The sequence below is a fragment of the Cucurbita moschata genome, unplaced genomic scaffold (genome assembly GCF_002738365.1).
Source record: "Cucurbita moschata cultivar Rifu unplaced genomic scaffold, Cmos_1.0 Cmo_Scf00083, whole genome shotgun sequence".
Taxonomy (NCBI): Eukaryota; Viridiplantae; Streptophyta; class Magnoliopsida; order Cucurbitales; family Cucurbitaceae; genus Cucurbita; species Cucurbita moschata.
In genome coordinates, this window is record NW_019268599.1 from 481,725 (window position 1) to 502,968 (window position 21,244).

Here is a 21,244-nt window from a genome sequence, read left to right on the forward strand (position 1 = left end):
TTTTTTTTTTTTTTTTTTTTTTTTTATCGTTCAACTATCTCGACCATAGTTTCCTTCTTCGTCGACTCGAGCCTTGGTCTCTTCAGCCTACAATAAAAAAATCACTACCTAATTATCATGCATATATTTGGATCTTAAGTAGGAAAACAAATGTCGTTGATACCTCCTAAGTTCAAGTATTACAAAAAATAACATAGTATTTGAATACAAAAATGAAAAGCCACCTATCAACTACTAAATAAAATCAATGCATACTACTATCCTATCTTGACTCTCATGACCATTCTAACATTCATTGTCATCCGTGCAGTGGCACTTTCTCTGTAATGACCCTAGATTTATACTAATCTAAAGTGGCTAATGTCATCATAACATACTATCTTATGCGAAAATAAACATTTAAAACTTCATCATAAAACACTGCTATGAACTTACATGCTTGAAAAAATATTTAAAGCAACGTAACAAAACTAAGTAAAACCAACAAAATATTAAAAGTAAAAACATCCTATACTAACCTAAAGTCTAAGAAATGAAATACCACTATCCTATGCATGTGCCACGGTTTTTACTTGCAATGTCTTGCCTTTACTTGAAATAAATGTAGCACACGACTTTAGTATTTTAAGAAATGCTCATCAAGTGACCCCACTTGAGATCAACCACATAAACCATCACATGACAATCAAACAAAATTGAGGAATCTTAGTGGTTAATTACCCAAAACACAGTCAATGGAGAGCAACTTAAAAATTGGTACTTGTTCATGCTGATTTGTGTTGATGGTGACAGAGTATCAGTGGTGGGACCATGGAACTTATGTTAAGCCTACCTCATATGCTAGTCTATAGAATCTATAACCTAGAGCTTTGATACCAACTATAACAACTCGAATTTCCTACTGAAATAGAGGTGCTACCATATGCATCACACAAACTTCCTATTTGGAAACATTCATTTAAAATCATTTATAAAATGATGTCATCGACATATATGTTTGTATTAAAAGATTTAAAACAAAATAATGAAATAACCAATGTGAAATGTAAATAAATGAAAAAGAAGATTGAAAACGATGTCTAACTTCATATCTACAAAAATACAATGCAAGTACCCGAACACAAGTTTCATGGTCTTCAACACGACGTCGCCGTCAATTGTACAGGAGTGTCTTGCCTTTACCTGAATTGTAAGAATAACACAACGCTTGAGTATTTTAAGAAATACTCACTAAGCAACCCCACTATTGGGGTCAAGGAATGGAAACACATGCAACATGAATGAGACTTATCATTTAAAACTGTATTCTCTTAGGCGACTTTCCAGTCCGAGCAAATTAGATGTGTAGTACTTCTCTACACACTTCTACACAAGACCCACACGTGCGAGTATGGGCCCACCACTCGCACACCCCCTATGCTGCCGATCGGGCTACCAACTATAGTGCTGTTGCCAGAAACATAGAGGGAATAGCGAACATCGTAGCACCATAATGAACATGATTATCATTTTTATCTCGTAGTGTACTCGTTCATACACATATTAAAGGGTAAGCATCCCGATGCATGTGAACATACAATTATGCATAAGGTCCCTATAATTTTCCATTTTAAATAAATCATGCAAGACAATTCCCATTGATTCCTCAAATATTATACTCGGCAATATGCGTGCACAAACTCTTATAAAATTATTTCTTAAATGACCCTAATTTTCTACTAACTTAAAGTCGCTACCACATGCATGACGTAACATCTTGGAGAGAAATATTCATTTAAAATGTTCATAAAACAATGCCATTGACTTGTTTAAGAAAAAAGTCTTAAAATAATAAAAAGAAAAAAATCAAAATAATCATAGGTAAGAACAGCAATTCCCTATACTAACATAAAATCTATGAAATTAAATGTGACCACTCTATGCATGTGACATGGTCTTTAAATCGCGATGCTGTTGTCAAACGTGCATGGGTGTCTTGCCTTTACCAGAAATATAGAAGTAGATGTGACTTAAGTATTTTAAGAAATACTGAGCAAGTGACCTAACTATTGGGTTAAGGAATACAAAGACATGCAACATGAATTGGATCTATCATTTTAAAATCATATTCTATTAGGCGACTATCTTAACTGGGTCATCGGACCTATCATTTTAAATCCATATTTCCAAAGGCGACTATCCTAACTGGGCCATAGGATGCGTATTTACTACTCTGCACATTTCCCATACGAGCAAGTATGGACCCACAAGGGGGTTTGCACACCTTCTAGGCCTCGTATTGGTTGGGTTAGCGTTTCTAGTGCTATTGTCGGACAACCAAAAGGAGTAGCGACCATCGTAGCATCTTGTTAAACTGACGATCATTTTCCTTTTCAAATTTTACGTGTTCATACTAATTCTAAAGGAAAAATATTTTGATGCATGTGACATATCATTATACATGAGATCCTACCTTTTTCACGATAGTTAAATCATGTAAGACAACCCCTTCCATTTTCCTTTGTTTCATATAATTTTATAGCAGAGTCTTTAAAACATGTATGGGGATGTGTATCATGTCAAAATATTTTACTGCTTATCGTTCATATACTACATCGTATTATATCATGTCAGGTAACACATCATAACCTCCACATATCACATAGTTCCATATGTCATATCATTCAACAATTCATATAGTTCAACATGTCACATCATAACATGTATCATATCATAGACATATATCATATAATCAATCATATCATATCATAGACATATCATAGTATAGACATATCATATCCTAAACATCTCACACATATCAAACATATGACATGTGTAGAGTTACTGAGCACGTATCATCTTACATAACACAAACTTCTAACCTTGCCTATTGTAAGACCACTTACTTGGATGATCTTGGTCGACGTTCTATCTAATACTCGAATATGCTTGATTTCATCTCTTAGAGTTTGCTTCAAGTATCGTAGACATGTTTCACCCTATTAGAACATTCACCTAGTTTCCTTAGAAAATTCTAGTTTCCTAACTTAATTTAACTTCAGTTGAGAAATTGAACATTGTACTCACCTTAACTTTCCTTAAATAAGGTCAAATTTAGCTTCGAGAGGGTCAAAAACTTTAAAATAGTTCTTAAAACGTCTAACCCAAATCGAATGACTTTTTTCCAGCCATTAGAGCCTAGCGAAACCGAGCCAAGTGAGCTAGTGGCTGGGGACAAGACATGTGTCGATAGTGAGCCAATACGTGCAGGTTACGGTTCGGGTCGAAGTGCAGACTTCAAAGCAGATTCTTGGCGTCGAGGGTCACCTATAATAATTATGGGTAGAGTTGTGTGGGTAGCGTCGGTGATTGTTTGGTCCTAGGTTCCTGTCTTCGTGGGCTATAGCTAATGTGGGCCGCGGATTGCAAATGGATCTTTAGATGAAATGGAAAGTTTGGCTGTGGGCTGGCTGGTTGCCCGAGTCCATGTCATATCTGACCCAAATCTCGTCGTCTTCCATGCCCGATTCACACGTCCTTCTGTCTGCCCTTTCTCTCTTCTGGAAACAGTGTTCCGACCTCTTCGTTATTTCATGACCTAACATAATCATATCATAGTATATCATGGCATCTCATCACATAACATAATTCATCGTAACATAATTTGACATTTCTTTTATACCATAATGTTATTTGACATATCTAAGCATATCATATAGAGACAAATATCATAACATCAAACGTACCAACGTATCAACATATGACACATGTAGGACCATTGGGAACGTGTCATCGTATATAAAGCAATTTTTCCAACCAAACTGAAAGTAGAGCCACTTACTTGGTTGGCTTTAGTCGAAATTCTATCTTATTTCTGAAATTGACTTGACTTCGTCCCTGGATGTTTGTATCAATCTACGTAGAGGCACTCGACCATATTAGAAATATTCACCAAATCCCTCCCATAATTCTACTTCCTAACTTAAATTAATTTAAATTGAATAATGAAATATTATACTAGACTTAGTTGTCTTCAATAAGGCCAAAATAAGCTTTAAGAGGGTAAAAAATGTGGGAATCGGTACAAAATTCTTAAACCCGAGCCGTTTAAGTCATTTTCCAATCGCTAGAGTTTTGGAGCCGGGCAAAAATCGGTCAGTCGAGCAATCGAGCAGGTCAAGAGGAGGCATGCCCATGCACGTGCAAGGGGGCTAGAGGCGTAGGCGGGTTCTCGAGTGGGTCGGGTTATGTTGCTCAGGTCACTCTTGCGTTTGTGGGCTTTTAGTGGGCCGCGTGCGTCTGTGGGTTGCAGGTGGGCTTCTTGACAGGTGGTTACAGTGGCTACAAATGGGTACACCCCGAGTCTAGGTCTGACCCGATTTCAACCCATCGATCCTTTCTTCCTCACCTTGACTCCCTCGATCCTCTGTCTTTTTTTTTTCTCTCTTTCTGACACCCTTAAACTTCTCTCTCTAACGTTTCTCCACCTAAGATCTAGCCAGCGTGACCCTCTATCTACCTACCTTGCACACCGACAACACTTGAATCCCTCGAATGCACCTACAATAATTGTAGTGTAATCGACGTAACACATGGTCAAGCTTACGTGCACCAAAAATGTAGTGTAATCTCTCCATAAAACATGGTCAAGCTTACAATTTTTGTGCTTGGAGATCATTGGTCATTTCTCACGCTGTGTATCTTGTACTTTGTTGAGTGCTAAATCGAGCCCTTTAGTTTCACTTGCCGCCGCTCTCCGAGGAGAAAAGTTGTTCGCCCGCTGTCTCTTCTATGCATTTAAACGCTCTCAAATGGTAGGGGTGCTTGGGCGATCGAAGTGCTGAGTGACAGAGTTTTTGTAGGGACATGAGTGGTTTGGTTTTGTGAGATCTTTGCCACCTCACTGGAAATCTTGTCATTTCTGGCAAACTGCTCTATTTCTTTTTTGTGCCGTTGCAAGTACCTACTTATCATGATAGGTTTATTTTGTTTGATGTATAATATAATATTTTAAAAAATAATTTTCTTATTTGAATCCTATATACTAATATTCCTTCCAAGGTGGCAAATGTCACAAAAACTTCAATCTTTTGATTGAGATCATAGTACTTTAGAAGCCATGACATAATAGAATTATGTCCTCAACATTAACTAGATCAAAATCTTTGTAACCGCCATAAATTTAAAAAAAAAAAAAAACTATTTTGTGCAATCGCATGACAATGCGTACACAGTGGCCCTTACAATTGTCATGTATGCTTTATATTTTATGATGTACTGAGTATATTATATGATAATGATGTATGATATATGATGATGTGATTGTATTATATGATGATTCTATATAATGCTATATGATGCTCTACCATGTTTTTACGTCATGATGTTTTATGATGATGATGATGCATGACAACATAATGATGTGAGACATAAGATTATGAGATTACTTAATATGGCATTATTCAATATTAAGACTTGGTGCATGTTTTAAATTCCATGATGCATTATGACGATTACTTTTCTAATACATAACCCTAGTTAATGTTAATGATGATGAACGTAAGAAGACCAATGCATGCATTAGGGTAATATGCGAACAGAATATAGGGTTGTGTCATATAGATGTAATAAAGATGAAAAGCTATAGGGACTTCATGCATTTTGTGTATACATATACATCGAGCTACTTTACATTTTATAATGTTGAGTGCAGACGCGTACACTATGATGGTGATGATGCTCATGCCTTGCATGACACTCAAAGGTATGCTGACCTTCAGATGTCGCTACGTACAATTAGCTCAACGCTCGTACGTGTTGGTCCAAAGGGGTGCGAACCGCCTTGGGATCCGCGCTCATACATGTTGGTCATGTGCGGACTATACGTCACCCCTTTGATGGTTTTAACGATAGGTCCCTAAAACATGAGTTGCATGTGTTTGCATTACCAGACCCCAATAGTGGGGTAATGTACTGAGTATTTCTTAAAATACTCGAGCCCTGTGCTCCTATTTTTAGGTAAAGGTAAGGCACCCCTGTACGACTGACCACAAAATCACAAGTAGAGATTATGACACGTGCATAAGATAGTAGTATTTTATTTTCTTAGACATAGGTTAGTATAGGGTGTTTTACTTTTGATGTTATAATTATTTTGTTATTTATTATTTCCTTATGTAGCTTTAAAGATGCTTTCAAACGCCTAAATCTACGGAGTATTTTAAATTTATATTTTAAGATAAAGTTTTAAATGTTTAGTTCAGTATAAGAGCATAGAATAGAGTATGATGACAGTAGATAATTTAGGTTACTAGAAATCTAGGATCAATATAATCTTTCCTCCTACAAAAGTAAAAGGGTGGTCAGATTCTAGATTATATTACCCAACAAAGAGGTTAATTAAATATGGAATTTCTGATGTGTTTGTAGAGTTACTTTTGCAGTCATTATCAATAAAAAGATCATTATAGGGTAGGTTTTGTTGAATTCAAACTCTCGTCCAAATATAACATATTTTAACTTGGATTTTAACATCCTATATACAATACACCCTATTAATTATTACATGGATGGTATATATTTAGATAAATAAGGTTAGAAAAGTAGTGAGATTTAGACTGTACAACCTGTAAATAAAATGGATTTGTGAACAAAGAAAAAGTTACCTAACTTAAACTCCCACAAAAAAAAATGAACCCTCAAAACATAAACATATTTTGTCTCGCCATATTGCTTGCTTTTAAATCAAACATGATTATTAGCTCCATGTTTTGCAGAATCTGACACAAAGATACAATGCCCATTCTCCCCGTGGGAAGTTGCAATTTGGAATCATATGAAGGATTCAATTCTCTTGGCTCACTGCAAGTCTAAAGAAATGATTTAGGCAACCATGAAATCGACCTTGGAGCGAAATACTCTTGGTGCAATTTTAGCAGCAAACACAGAAATGCTTCTGGTGAAGTATTTTGGCCAGAAATGGAAAATTGGTTTAGTGATCAATGTTATAATAGTATTTGTACTTGGGCAGTAGAAGACAATGACATTTCCTTGCGTCTTGATTCTAAAGAATAATATCTATTAGAGTATCCTTGAAAATGATGTTGAGTTTCTTTGGGTTGATTTAAACCCAACTTTCAAAGATGTTGAGTTTCATTGGGTTATTCTTGATCTAGACACAAGAAAACCCTAATTGCTTTTCTATTGTGAGATTCAAGGTCAATTCTTTTGTACTTGTTGAGCTAAAATGTATACCAAAAATAAAACGAGATATATATATATATATATATATATATATATATATATATATTTTTGGAAAGATATAAGTTGTAAGGACCGGTGAAATAAAACAAGAAAATTTAAAACATAATATACATTATATCAAAATAAAGTTCATACATAAGTTTTTAAAACACAACCCAACATTTAAGACACAAAATACAGAATGGACACAAAACATTTTAAAATAAAAAGATTGAGGACGACGGGTGAAACTTGTCTACGGCACCTACTCCAGAGTCCCCTCCCGACCTCAAAAAGCTCCTTATTACCTGAAAAATATGAAAAATAAGGAATGAGTACAAAGACTCTGTAATTAGCCTACTTGTAGGCTCTTAATTGTGTCCTTGATATGCTAGAGTATCATCCTCTTTCTTTTCTTTTTCTTGTTCTGGTTGTAAGTACTTACGCTCTTTAGTTCTTATCCTTGACTTGTGGGTTCATATCACGATCTATCCTGAGAACCTTGGTCCTTGGATCCTTAAACTTTATTTCTAATCCAAGGGCCTTAGTACTATGGTTCTTAGGTCTTGGTTCTAGGTCTTAGAACTTAGATCTCGATCCATGTTCTAGTCATTGATCTTGGTCTTGTTCATGGTAATTTCTAGGTTCTTGTTTTGCTCTTTTAAAGGATATCTAGTAATAAATTATACTTTACCCTATATATCATATTTTATATTTTATTAGAAGCAAATATCTTCTTACCATAGGTATCTTTTCATATATTGTTATTTAAATTTATTTCTATTTCCATATTCTTGTAATTTATTTGATTATAAATAGTGAACTTTGATACACAAAACCAGATGTGGTGGTTTAGCAAACATTCTCAAGTTTGTTCTCCAAGACACTCCCCTAAGATTTACGGTACTAGTCATGAACTTGAAAACCTTTATCCAAGGTTTCATGCGTTCCAATTGACAAAGTTTCATAATATTTGGAGGTTATCTAGTTCATGAACCGAAGCTAAATTAACTTATGGGTATTATGGTCATTTTATATCATTTCTTGCTTTACCTACCTAACCTTATCCAATGACCACCAAATTTCATATATAGTCTTAACATACCATAATATGCATTTGAGTTAACATGCAACAGTTCATGCAATATTAACAAACATGCTCAACGAGTAGATAACGTCCATCTTCATCCGGAGCGCAGATTTCACATATTTTCCATTCTCCTTTATCATGCATAAATGCAAATATCACATTCTCACTCTAAAATGATTTGAAAGTCAATCATATCTAGGTCCTATTGATTTTCTTAATTAATTTATTTGCATGGCTTACATGCTAATATGTTAGGTCTAGCTAGCTAGGTTTATCAATTTTACAGCATGCATGCTTAATTCAAGCCGTTTCTATAAGTACGACTCGTGGGAATCCAAATGATTACTTACTTAGTTAACGCGTGTTTTCTTGATCTCGAGTCTCTCACTGGAGAGGGTTCCAAAAATTATGAAATTTCTTTGATGGGTTGTAATTCACATAATAATAAGGTCGGTATTGAAATTGGGATGAAAAACAACTAAACAAGCAAAAAAGGGGTGAGAATAAGGGGCTCCACGTGCCTGCACGCACAAGCAAGCTCCCCCACGCGCTGGCATGCGCTCCCCACGCGCAATGAACACAGGCGGTCAGCTCGGGCATCGCGTGAGTAGTGGTGCACATCGAACCCCAACGGCGCAAACTTACCCTTCAAATTTTTTTGGCATCACACATGGTGCACAGGGAGTGGCGAGATCGTTAGGTTGGACTGTGGGTCGCCAGATCGGTCTCGTGTCAATTTGGTGGTTCCAGACGCTGTTCGATTCATGTGAGCATTTTGATTTCGGTTTGACCCGAATACGAGCATATTGACGCGTGTCAACAGGTAGGCTAAATGCATTTCTCTAGTGAAATGCTGCCACGTGTCACTCACGAGCTCCGCCATGCTCCTTTGTAAATTAGGCGGCTCCGCCATGCTCCTTTGTAAATTAGGCGACTTGTGAATTAGGCGACTTGTGGCAGCAATTAGGCGACTTGTGAATTAGGCGACTTGTGGCAGCAATTTTCTCTCTCATGTGTGTTTTCAATTTTCGAAAAACTCACGTTTTCTATTTTTGACTATTTCACCCGAACTCCAATTAAGTTCTAATTTTGGTTCGGGATTCCTTCAAGAAACCTGTGTAAATCCTCTTTTAATTACACACCTCAAAACTCCTTAGATCTAGGCAAAATTGAAACGAAAAGGTCAGTCTTACCTTGTCCATTCTCGAATTTTCTTACTGGAATGGGCGAATCCACCACCCAAACTCCTCCTCTAGCACCAAAAGGAGTCTTGATTCGAAGTTTCTTGCCTTGGATTTGATCTCCAACGGTGGATTTGAGGCAGCCGGTTTCTCTGTTCTTCTTTTCTTTCAAAATCCTACCTTCTTCTTATCCCTTCTACTTTTCCTCTCCTTTCTTTCGCTTTCTTGTTATGACTCAACTATCCAGACTCCTCAGGTAGGAGGAGGGGCAAAATGACATTGTCCCTATGTTGATCTCGTCCATTTTTTTTAATCTTACAACCATCTCGATCATAGTTTCCTTCTTCGTCGACTCGAGCCTCGGTCTCTTCAGCCTACAATAAAAAATCACGACCTAATTATCATGCATATATTTGGATCTTAAGTAGGAAAACAAAGGTCGTTCATACCTCCTAAGTTCAAGTGTTACAAAAAATAACATAGTATTTGAATACAAAAATTAAAAGTCACCTATCAACTACTAAATGAAGTCAATGCATACTACTATCCTATCTTGATTTCCATGGCCATTCTAACATTTATTGTCATCCGTGCAGTGGTACTTTCTCAGTAATGACCCTAAATTTATACTAACCTAAAGTGGCTAATGTCATCATAGCATACTCTCTTATGCGAAAATAAACATTTAAAACTTCATCATAAAACTCGCCTTAAACTTACATGCTTGAAAAAATATTTAAAGTAACATAAAAAAACTAAGTAAAACTAATAAAATAGTAAAATTAAAAACATCCTATACTAACCCAAAGTCTAAGAAATGAAATACCACTATCTTATGCATGTGTCACGGTCTTTACTTGCAATGTCATCATCAACCGTATAGAGGCGTCTTGCCTTTACCTGAAATAAATGTAGCACACGACTTTAGTATTTTAAGAAATGATCAGTAAGTGACCCCACTTGAGATCAAACACATAAACCATCACATGACAATCAAACAAAATCGAGGGATCTTAGTGGTTAATTACCCTAAATTCACAATGCGTAATTTTTACCACATGAAAATCAACATCTACCTTTACTCCTTAAAATGACTATCAATGGTTGGTTACCCGAAACACATAGCGTGTAATCCTTGCCTTGGAAATCATTTACTGCAATCACTCTGTAGAGTGACCATTAGTGCTTGGTTACCCGATACACACAGCGTGTAATCTTACCACATGAAAATCAACATCCATCCTAACTCCTTAAAATGATTATCAATGGTTGGTTACCCGAAACACATAGCATAAAACCCTGACCTTGATAACCATTTTCTTAAATCACCTCGTAGAGTGACCATTGGTGGCTGATTACCTAAAACACACAGCGTGCAACCCTAACCGCAACCTCCTTAATCATCAAAGGTAACATGCATGCATTACATCCCAAACGGTTTATTTTCATGAGCAACCATACATTATGTCACACAACTCACATCAGAGATATTCTCAATCATCAATGTAATTATGCATGCAATAGGTTTCAAAACTTTTATTTTTATAGTCAACATACATCTTATCACACAACACTCAACCATACAATACAAAACATATTCAACCCTTATAGAAAAACAAAACAGTTAAGTTTCCATAGGAAGACCTCTTATTGGTCCAACTTCGACTTAGATCGAACCTACACTTATGCACCCAAGTTTAACCAACCCAACTTGAGTGGTACAACGACTCCTACAAATCATAGGATTTTATTGCTTGCATTCTTCCTACGTAGAGGTTGGGTCAAATCTGAACTATTCAGAAAAGAAACCACATTGTAACTTCGTTGGTTGGCGCATTGTACCTTGGTTACGTCTACTCCTCCAAATAGTGGTTCTGGCGATGATGACAGTGTTCAATTCGTGATGACGACGACAATTTGATACGCGACAGCGATTGGCGGTGGTCGTCCAACATGCGGTGACGATGCGGGATGCTCGTCTCAGGCTTCGTGCTCGCTCGTCTCAAGCTTTGTGCTCTATTACATGGGTGGCTGATTTGGTGGCTTTATGTTGCTGAACCCTAGGATTTTTTTTTTTTATGTATTGGGCTTGGGCCTAGGGTTTATGTAGCTAAACCGTAGGGTTTATTTTAATGGATTGAGCCTTGGGCCCAGAGGGCTTTACGCATCCAACCATGTCTGGAATTGGAAAGAGTCCAAGGTCAAGTCACGGTTTTAAAGGATATGTCCCATCATTAAATGTGTGTATTGCATTACTAATCCCAACAATGGGGTAACTTATTTTGTATTTCTTAAAATATTCAAGCCACATGCTACCCTTATTTTTCACGTAAAGGTAAAGCGCCCCTGCATAGATAACATGAATTCTAAAATGACCATGGAAGAAATCATGATAGAGAAGTGGTATGCATTGATTTTCATTTAGTAGTTGATAGGATGATTATTTCACTTTTCATGTTCAACGATTATGTTAGTTCTATTTTCTTGTTTTAAATTCAACATGTAAGTTCATGGCTTCATTTGCAAATATTTTATTTCAAACTTCTACATATGTTATTTATGGCATTCATGTGATGTTGCCTCTAATTTAAGCAAGAATATTAGGGGTGTTACATTACGAGTGTGATATGTGATCAAAGAATGAGGGTTGTCCTGCATGATTTATTACACCACGAAAAAATATATGGGGACCTCATGCATATTTGTATGTTCACGTGCACCGGGATACTTCCCCTTTATGATGAAGTATGGACGTGTACACTATGAGACGAAAATGATTATCATGCTGACCATAATATGACTAAGGTATGTCCATGAAATGATACGACTATGAAATGTATAAAGACGATGAGGCTATGACAAGATTAACAAAACGATAGGACAGGGATACGCATATGGAAACGATATGAGTATGAAATGTTGTGATACGATATGAAAATGATATGATATATGTTATGGTACGATATATGTGATAAATTGATATGTTTATGTTATGAAATATTGTGATACAATATGTTATGGTATGATATGTATACGATTCGAAATGTTATGTCTAGAAATATTGAAATGTTATGATATGGCATATGTATGTAATATGATTGACATGCAAACTGATGAACTAGCATGAGATACCACCTCGACATAGACATGAAAGATATGTTATGAAGGAAGATGCTAGCGAGATTGTATTAAATGATAATGAAAATTGAAAAACGTTGGGACCTTATACATTATTGTGTGCTCGTGCATTGGGGGATACCCCTTATCCTTCTCAATAGTACAGACGCATACGCTACGAGACAGGAGAACGATCATTATGTTAACATAATGCTGTCGTGATGATCACTATTCGTAACGGGTGTCTAACATCAACAACCACTAGAGAATTCTCGCCCCATAAAAAAGGGACCTAGGAGGCGTGCGAATTGACTGGTGGGTCAATACTCACACGTATGAACCGTGTGTAGGAAAATTAAGTACACATCCCAATTGCCCGTTATGATGGCCATCGCAGGAAAATAGACTGTTATGATAGATCTCTTCCATGAAATTGTATGTGTTATCATTTAACCCCAATAGTGGGGTCACTTACTGAGTATTTCTTAAAATACTCAAGCCACGTGCTACTTCTATTCCAGGTAAATGCAAGGCATCCCTGAATGGCTGACGACGACATCACAACTCGAGACCATGACACATGCGCATAGGGTATCCCCATTTATTTTCTTAGACTTAGCCAATTAGCAATTGAGTTACGAAATAGACATCTTGGAATAGTAAGCAGACATCAAAACGCCAAAAAGAGAGGGCAAGGAACAATGTCAAGCAATAAAATTGAGAAGTGGGGAAGAAATACCCTACAGAAGAGGTGAAATTAAAGAACGCATTAACAATCACTCGGCTAATACATAATAGAGAAAGGAGGAAAATGTTGGACAAAAGAAGCAGGCTCGAACACAAAAATGAAGAGCGTAGTAGCATTAAATGAAGAGTGTAGGTGAATGAAATGGTAACGTACACAAAAATTAGAGAAACTTACATACCTACCAGGCTCGAACATTACAATGTAGGTGAACGAAATAGCAACGTACACAAAAATAAATAAATAAATAAAAAATGCTAGTTCAACTACATGTTACTACAATCTTGAACACTTGTGAATTTTTGTATTTTTTTTAATTAATTAATGTTGTTGATAATTATATAAGGTGAACCATTTATCTTGTATCAATTGAATAACTTCTCTCTCAAATTATCTAATACTTTAGCAATTTTTTCTATTTTTTTTATAGCATCTATTATAATTACACAAAAAATAATAATAAAAAGTCTCGAACTTGTAATAACGTCAACCATCAAGATCTTAAAAAAAAAAACATTATAAAAAACATTCTATAGCGTTTTGTTTGGGTATAATTTTTACTTGTATAAACAAAGTAGAGAGAAAGCTCAAACATATACAAACAAACCACCATCCTTGCCAACATGAATGGTAGCTAACACAATAACAAACATAAACCACAACCAAGGTGCAAATGACGATGATCACAATGATGGCGATGGGGTCGTGCTGGTTGTAGGAATCGGGAAAAGACGAAACGTGGATGCGAAAATCATTCGGTTGGTGATTGCACAAAATGGCAAAGTATGAAGTTCATGAACGGGCCACAACAGCGCTGCCAATTATATATTCTAGGAGGATGTTGCCCGCTGCGATGAATGCCACGAAGTCTCCTAGTTCTACCCTTAGGTAGGCGAATGATCCACTTGAACAAGTAATTACATCGGGCTCGTGTGGTTAGTAATTTAGAAAAAAATTAAAAGAGAATCTAGAATAATTTTAAATTTGGATTATTGTAAAAGTGTTTGGAATTCAAAATATTTTTACCCTAGATATTTTATACTTCTTTGAATTCAAAATCTAAATTTTGTTTCAACCAATTAAGATCTCGTAATAAAAATTTCAATACAGTATCACCTCATGTCATTATCTCTACACAAAAATAAGACCCACTTCCTTAAAGAAAGGAAAAAAAAAAAAAAAAATTAATTAACAAGATAACAAGAGCACATGTTAGAGAACTTTTTAAATTTTTTTTAAATATTCAAAATACTATTGTAAGTACACAATTTAAAAATACTCATGCACCTAACATTAATATTCTTAACTATAAAATATATATAAATTACTATTAGTACTCTTACGATTAAAAAGGGAGATAATCTATAAGAAATATATATACCGTCTCCATTCCTATATAAGTTTAAAAATATTTTTGAATTTTTTTTTATAAAAGTTAAAAGGTATAATTCTTTTCAAAGGACGGAGAGAATCTCTAATGAAATTTAAACTATAGTCAAGAGGGAGAAAAGAATTAGTAAACCTTAATTCATTAATTTAAAAAAATAAAATAATTAATAGAAAATTAATATATCATCGAAAAAATACAAGAATAAATGTATAAATTTTTATAACAGAGTCAAAATAGAAATTAATTTAAAAAAAATATATAATATTTTGACGACAAATAGAGACCAAATAGAAAAATGCACGTACCAGCTGTTGGGATCTCCACGGCAAATTCAGTGTAACAGAAGACTGAAAGCATGGCGAAGACGTCGGAGGCAACATGAGACAAGACGACAGCTGGGCCGGCGTGTTTCTTAGTCTCAAGACCGGTGAGGACGAATATTCCGGTGCCGATGACAGCGCCGATACCGAACCACATAAGGTCCCACCATGTGAGGCTCTTCTTCATCTCGTGCTGGTTGCGAGCCTTCATCTCGACGAGCTCAATGTGCTCCCCGGACCTGGCCGTGAGCCGATCCAAGAGCCGGGCCGGCGTCGCCTTCAACGCTTTGGTGTAATTTCCCCAACTCTTAAACGACTCCTCTGGTAGAAAATCTTGCTTCGAACAACCACAAGATTTTCTTCTGATCCCTTCTCCACCACCGGCGTCACTGTTTGGTTGACCCATTATGAATTCACACTGAAACAGTCAACCAAAAAAAAATCTAATCGAGAATCAAGTAACTTAAGACAAGAAGGGAGAATAAGAAAGGAAAAGGGGGTTTATAAAGGAAGCAGAGACGACTGGTGACAGCTGGTAGACACAATGGTTTGAATCTGAGAGGAAACTGACATGTGGAAGTTAATTTGGCAGTCACATTTGTGGTATCAAGCTATGGTTTCTAAATTTAATCATCTCAACTGCTCACTGCTACACACTTCTCAACTCCAAATCATTCTCAATTGGATCCTCAATCATTTTGCTGATTTAGTGTTGTCTCATCGTAATTATATTCTAATTAAAGTTAAATTTTAAAACTATTCTCCTAAAACTAGATTTGGTTAAATGGACGGAGGGTTAACTTCAAACAATACCGTTTTACTTAGGGTACAATTATATATAAAAATATTTATTTAACTTCATAATTAATTTACTCAGTAATTTAAGTATTATAATTAGTATGTAGTTTAATAAAACTCTACAAAATAGTCTCTATGGTCAAGATTAATCGTGAGGATTTTATAATATTCTAATATTCCAATACTCTACTTGCATGAAATCTAACACATGGACCATTGTACAATGTAGAGAATTGAACTTGAAATTGTTGTCATAGGTTCCCATAGTTGACTGGTAAGTGGTTCCCCATAGTTCTGCACGTGTCATGTGCTTGATATGTGTGAAATGTGACACATGCTCCATAGTTCTGCACGTGTCATGTGCTTGATATGTGTGAAATGTTTATGAAATGATGTGATGCGTTTGACGATATGTTTGAGATGTGTTACGTGAATGATATAATATATGTTATGATATATGTTATGTACCATGTGTTTAACGATATGTTTGAGATATGTTATTTCTAATTTCTTGTCTTAAATTAAACGTGTTACGTGAATGATATAATATATGTTATGATATATGTTATTTCTAATTTCTTGTCTTAAATTAAACGTGTAAGTTCATGGCATCATTTGCAAATATTGTATTCAAAAAATGTCATGAAGATTCAAAAGAAATATGTCAACAACAGAATTCAAACCTACGCGCAGAGAGCTCAATTAATTTCAAACCTATCGCATTAGCCACTCAAACACATCAACATTTGTTAGAAAGAATTATGTTTAATTTCATAAATTATGTAAAAGTCAAACAATCAATTTGACTTATTCTTTGTAGAGATTAAAGAGGATCGGGAATAAATCCCGTCCACAAACGTCTCAAATAAATCTCGTCCACAAACGTCTTTTGTCAGGAGACTATAAATACCCACAATATGTTATGTAAAATTCAGATTCGTGGATGAATGTAATTCAGATCTCAAATTGATACGTTTCCCTTAGAAATCCGAGCATCATATTTTCCATTTCTAAGTTTCAAGCAATTCTTGTGGTAGAATTGCACCCGAGCCATTCAATCAAGCCTTGATCAAGTTAGATTGTGGAGTGACTCAATTTAGAACAAGGTTTCCAAATCTTGCTTCTAGATCTTCGATCGTAAGAGGTAATCTAATTCTAGCTTTATCTCTTGGTTGATCCAAATTTGGTATAAGGAGGTGTTAACTACTTTGATTCAAGGGTTCTTGCTTCAACATAAGCTTGGATCGTTGGGCTGAGGATTAGGGTTGCTTTATCAGTTTGGTATCAGAGCATAGGTTGCATCTTTATGGCCGACTCTAGAATTGATTTTATCTTTAATTTCTGCTATTGTTTATCGTTTCTTTAAATCTGTCATTTATTTTCTTACTGTCATTTCCAATGTTCTTCGTTATCTTTCTACTTTGTTCTTAGTGTCCTGTTAAAGATCATATTTAGATCTTGAAAGAAAAAAAAATACTTATCATATTGTTCTTAATAAATCCTTATCATTAGACCATTTGCACGTTTATTTGAAGATCAAATAAATTTCAATTCTCATTTTTCCCTAAAGCATATAAATCTAGAATTGTTGTGTTCGATCTTCACGACCATTCTTTGTCCCCTATTTATTTGTTCATTTCTTGTTTTATTTTGTTGTTACTACATAATTACCTTGCCTTGATTGTCTTGAATAGCTCGCTACTATCAGAATTGCTTTATCCATATTACCTACCTTGATCAGAAATTAGTCACTTTCCTAAATAGCCTACCTTTGTGTGTTAAACACGAGTGTTCCTGAGTGTAAAATCAGTGAGTTGAGTGTGTGAGGTCCTAAGCATATAAAACTATTGTTTGTACAATCATGAACCTAGACGAGAAAAATGGAGGGGAGATCAATGATCTAGTTGAAGAAGTCCAGAAGAATGAGGAGAAACTAGAAGATGGTATTCATTTGGCACTTATTACAAGAAGACTTCTTAAAACTCAAGTTATGAAGAATGATGTTGATGATCAAAGAGACAACCTATTTCACACGCGGTGTTTAGTCAAGGGAACTGCTTGTAGTCTTATCATTGATAGTGGAAGTTGCACCAATGTAGTAAGTACTATGTTGATCAAAAGGTTAGCAAATTTCAACTCAAGATCTTACAAGCTTCAATGGCTCAATGATAGTGGAACAATGAAGGTAATTTTCCAAGCTTTAATATCTTTTACTTTGGGAAAATATAAAGATGAAGTTCTTTGTGATGTATTACCAATGCAAGCTGGAGATATATTGCTTGGCTGACCATGGCAATTTGACAGGAGGGTTATGTATGATGGCTATTTGAATAGGTATTCTTTTGTGAAATATGGTAGAAAAACCACTCTTGTACCTTTGAGTTCTGCGAATGTATTTGCTGATCAATTAAAGTTGGAGGAAAGAAAGAAAGAGTTTGAGGAAAAAGAATTGAAAGAAAAACCAGAGTTGAGTGAAAAAGTAGAGAAAAATCAAAGAGAAAAAAAGAAGAATGAAAAAAGAGATGAAATTGAAAAAAGAAAGAGAGATAGTTATTAGGCTACCGTTCGAGAGGTGAGAAGGTTTTCACAAAAATCAATCTTTGTACTTGTGTACAATGGAGGATTTTTGGTCTCTAACTATAACAACTTGACTTTGCCTAGTGTTTTTCTATCTCTTTTACAGAAATTTGAGGACATGTTTCAATATAAAGAAATACCTCCCATTAGAGGTACTGAACATAAACTAGACTTCATTCCAAGGACTGTCATACCTTATAAGCCAGCTTATCGAGTCAATCCAACCGAGACAAAAGAAATTCAAAGGCAAGTGGAGGAGCTCATGGAGAAGGGCTATGTACCAGAAAGTTTGAGTCCATGTTCTATATGAGACTTATTGGTGCCAAAGAAAGATGAAATTTGGCGCATATGCATGGATAATAGAGTCATCAACAAAATCACGATAAAGTATCGACATCCTATTCCTAAGTTAGACGATATGCTTGATTTATTGCATGATTCGTGTCTATTTATAAAAATTATTTTGAAATCTGGATTTCATCCAATTAGAATGCATGTAGGAGATGAATGGAAAACAACTTTCAATATTAAGTTTGGATTGTATGAATGGCTTGTTATGCTTTTTGGGTTAACTAATGCTCCTAGTACACTTATGCGCTTAATATATAATGTTTTGATAAAATATATAAGAAAACATGTTGTTGTTTATATTGATGATATTATAATTTATTTGAAGATTTTGCTTGAGCATGTGGAGCATGTTAAATTAGCTTTGATTACACATAGAAAAGAGAAATTTAATTTTAATGAGGGTAGTTTTTGCATGGAAAAAGTTCACTCTATTGACTTCATAGTTGATAAAAGTAGAATAGCATTAGATAGAGACAAAGTTAAATTCATTATGGATTTGCCAACACCCAAGAGTGCACGTAAAGTTCGGAGTTTTCATGAGTTAGCTAACCTTTATAAGAGATTTATAAATGATTTTAGAATCATAACTGAACTATTGAATGACTTAGTGAAAAAGAATGTTGTTTTTAAATGGGGAGGAAGGCAAGAGAATGCATTCAATTTGCTTAGGAATAAATTAAGCAATGCATTATTATTTGTTTTGCCTAGCTTTTATAAAACTTTTGGAATTGGATGTGATGCATGTGGTTTGGTCATAAGTGTTGTTTTAATTCAAGATGAAAAGTCGTTAGTATATTTTTAGTGAAAAACTAAATGGGGCAACATTGAAATACCTACCTATGATAAAGAATTGTTTGTAGTTCATATATTGCATGTGCCGCAACACTACTTATAGCCTAGAGAATTTGTGATCCACTTTGATCATGAAAACTTAAAGTATGTGAAGGGTCAAAGCAAACTGAACCGTAGACATGCAAAGTGGTTGGAATTTATTGAAATATTTTCGTATGCCATCAAGTGTAAGCAAGGTAAGGATAATACAGTAGCTCATGTGTTATCTAAAAGGTATGATCTCTTTACTTCTCTTACTGCAAAAATTCTTAGAGTTGAGCATATTATTGAATTATATAGAGATGACTAAGACTTTAGAACTATTTATGCATCTTGTCTTGAAAAAAAAGTGGTGGATGATTATTACGTGTTTCATAAATTTTTAATTACTAAGAGTATGCTTTGTATTCCTAAATGCTCTATAAAAGATTTGTTTTTGAGAGAAGCATATGGTGGTGCCTTAATGGGACATCTTAGGATGAATAAAGTTTATAAGATGTTGCATAAACACTTTTGTTGGCCGAAGATGAAGCATGTGACAGATAGATTTATGGATGATGCAAAAGAACCTATTGCCAAGAAGATTGGTGATAAAAATCACGGCGTTCCAAATGAACCTGTTGCCAAGAAGATTAAAAAAATGTCTATCGCATTAACCACTCAAGCACATCAACACTTGTTACAAAGAACTATGTTTAATTTCATAAATTATGTAAAAGTCAAACGGTTAATTTGACTTATTCTTTGTGGAGATTAAAGGGGATCGGGAATAAATCCCGTCCACAAACGTCTTTTGTCGGGAGACTATAAATACCCACAATATGTTATGTAAAATTCAGATTCATGGATGAATGTAATTCAGATCTCAAATTGAGACGTTTCCCTTAGAAATCCGAGCATCATATTTGCCATTTCTAAGTTTCAAGCAATTCTTGTGGTAGAATTGAACGCGAGCCATTCAATCAAGCGTTGATCAAGTTAGATTGTGGAGTGACTTAATTTAGAACAAGGTTTCCAAATCTTGCTTCTAGATCTTCGATCGTAAGAGGTAATCTAATTCTAGCCTTATCTCTTGGTTGATCCAAATTTGGTATAAGGAGGTGTTAACTTTGATTCAAGGGTTCTTGTTTCAACATAACTTGGATCGTTGGGCTGAGGATTAGAGTTGCCTTATTAGTGTGGTGATGCTTCTAATTTAAGCAAGAATATTAAGGACGTTACATTAAGAGTGTGATATGTGATGAGAGGATGTGGGTTGTCCTGCATGATTTATTACGCCACGAAGAAAAATAAGGGAACCTCATGCATATTTGTATCTTTACGTGCATCGGGATACTTCTCCGTTATGACAAGTACGGACGCGTACACTATGAGACAAAAATGATTATCATGCTTACCATAGTTCAACGATCTTCGCTATTCCCTCTGGGTGTTCGACAATAGTCTAGAGGAGCTAGCCCGACCAATCAATCTAGAGGATGTGCGAGCCTGCCTGGTGGGCCCATGCTCGCACATGTGTGTAGTGTAACGACCCGGGAAAGAAAGAAAAAAAAAAAAAAATATATATATATATATATATATATAATAAAAATAAATAAATAAATAAATAAAATAAAGTAAAAA

General features: G+C 35.3%; 1 protein-coding gene across 1 annotated transcript; it reads right to left on the reverse strand.

The window, feature by feature from the left end:
* Positions 1–14,009: 14,009 nt before the first annotated feature.
* LOC111438895 (cationic amino acid transporter 1-like) lies at positions 14,010–15,478 on the reverse strand. Its single transcript, XM_023076723.1, has 2 exons — positions 15,050–15,478; positions 14,010–14,258 (listed from the first exon to the last, which is right to left on the reverse strand). The coding sequence occupies exons 1-2, from the start codon at positions 15,468–15,470 to the stop codon at positions 14,239–14,241; spliced, it is 441 nt and encodes a 146-aa protein (XP_022932491.1). The 5' UTR covers positions 15,471–15,478; the 3' UTR covers positions 14,010–14,238.
* Between the last annotated feature and the right edge of the window lie 5,766 nt (positions 15,479–21,244).

Excerpts from the sequence above, each read along its gene's own strand:
- LOC111438895 (XM_023076723.1), bottom strand. The coding sequence starts at position 15,470 with ATGGGTCAACCAAACAGTGACGCCGGTGGTGGAGAAGGGATCAGAAGA. Across the intron at positions 14,259-15,049 it reads CGTGGAGATCCCAACAGCTG|TGGATCATTCGCCTACCTAA; the intron begins GTACGTGCATTT and ends TACTTGTTCAAG.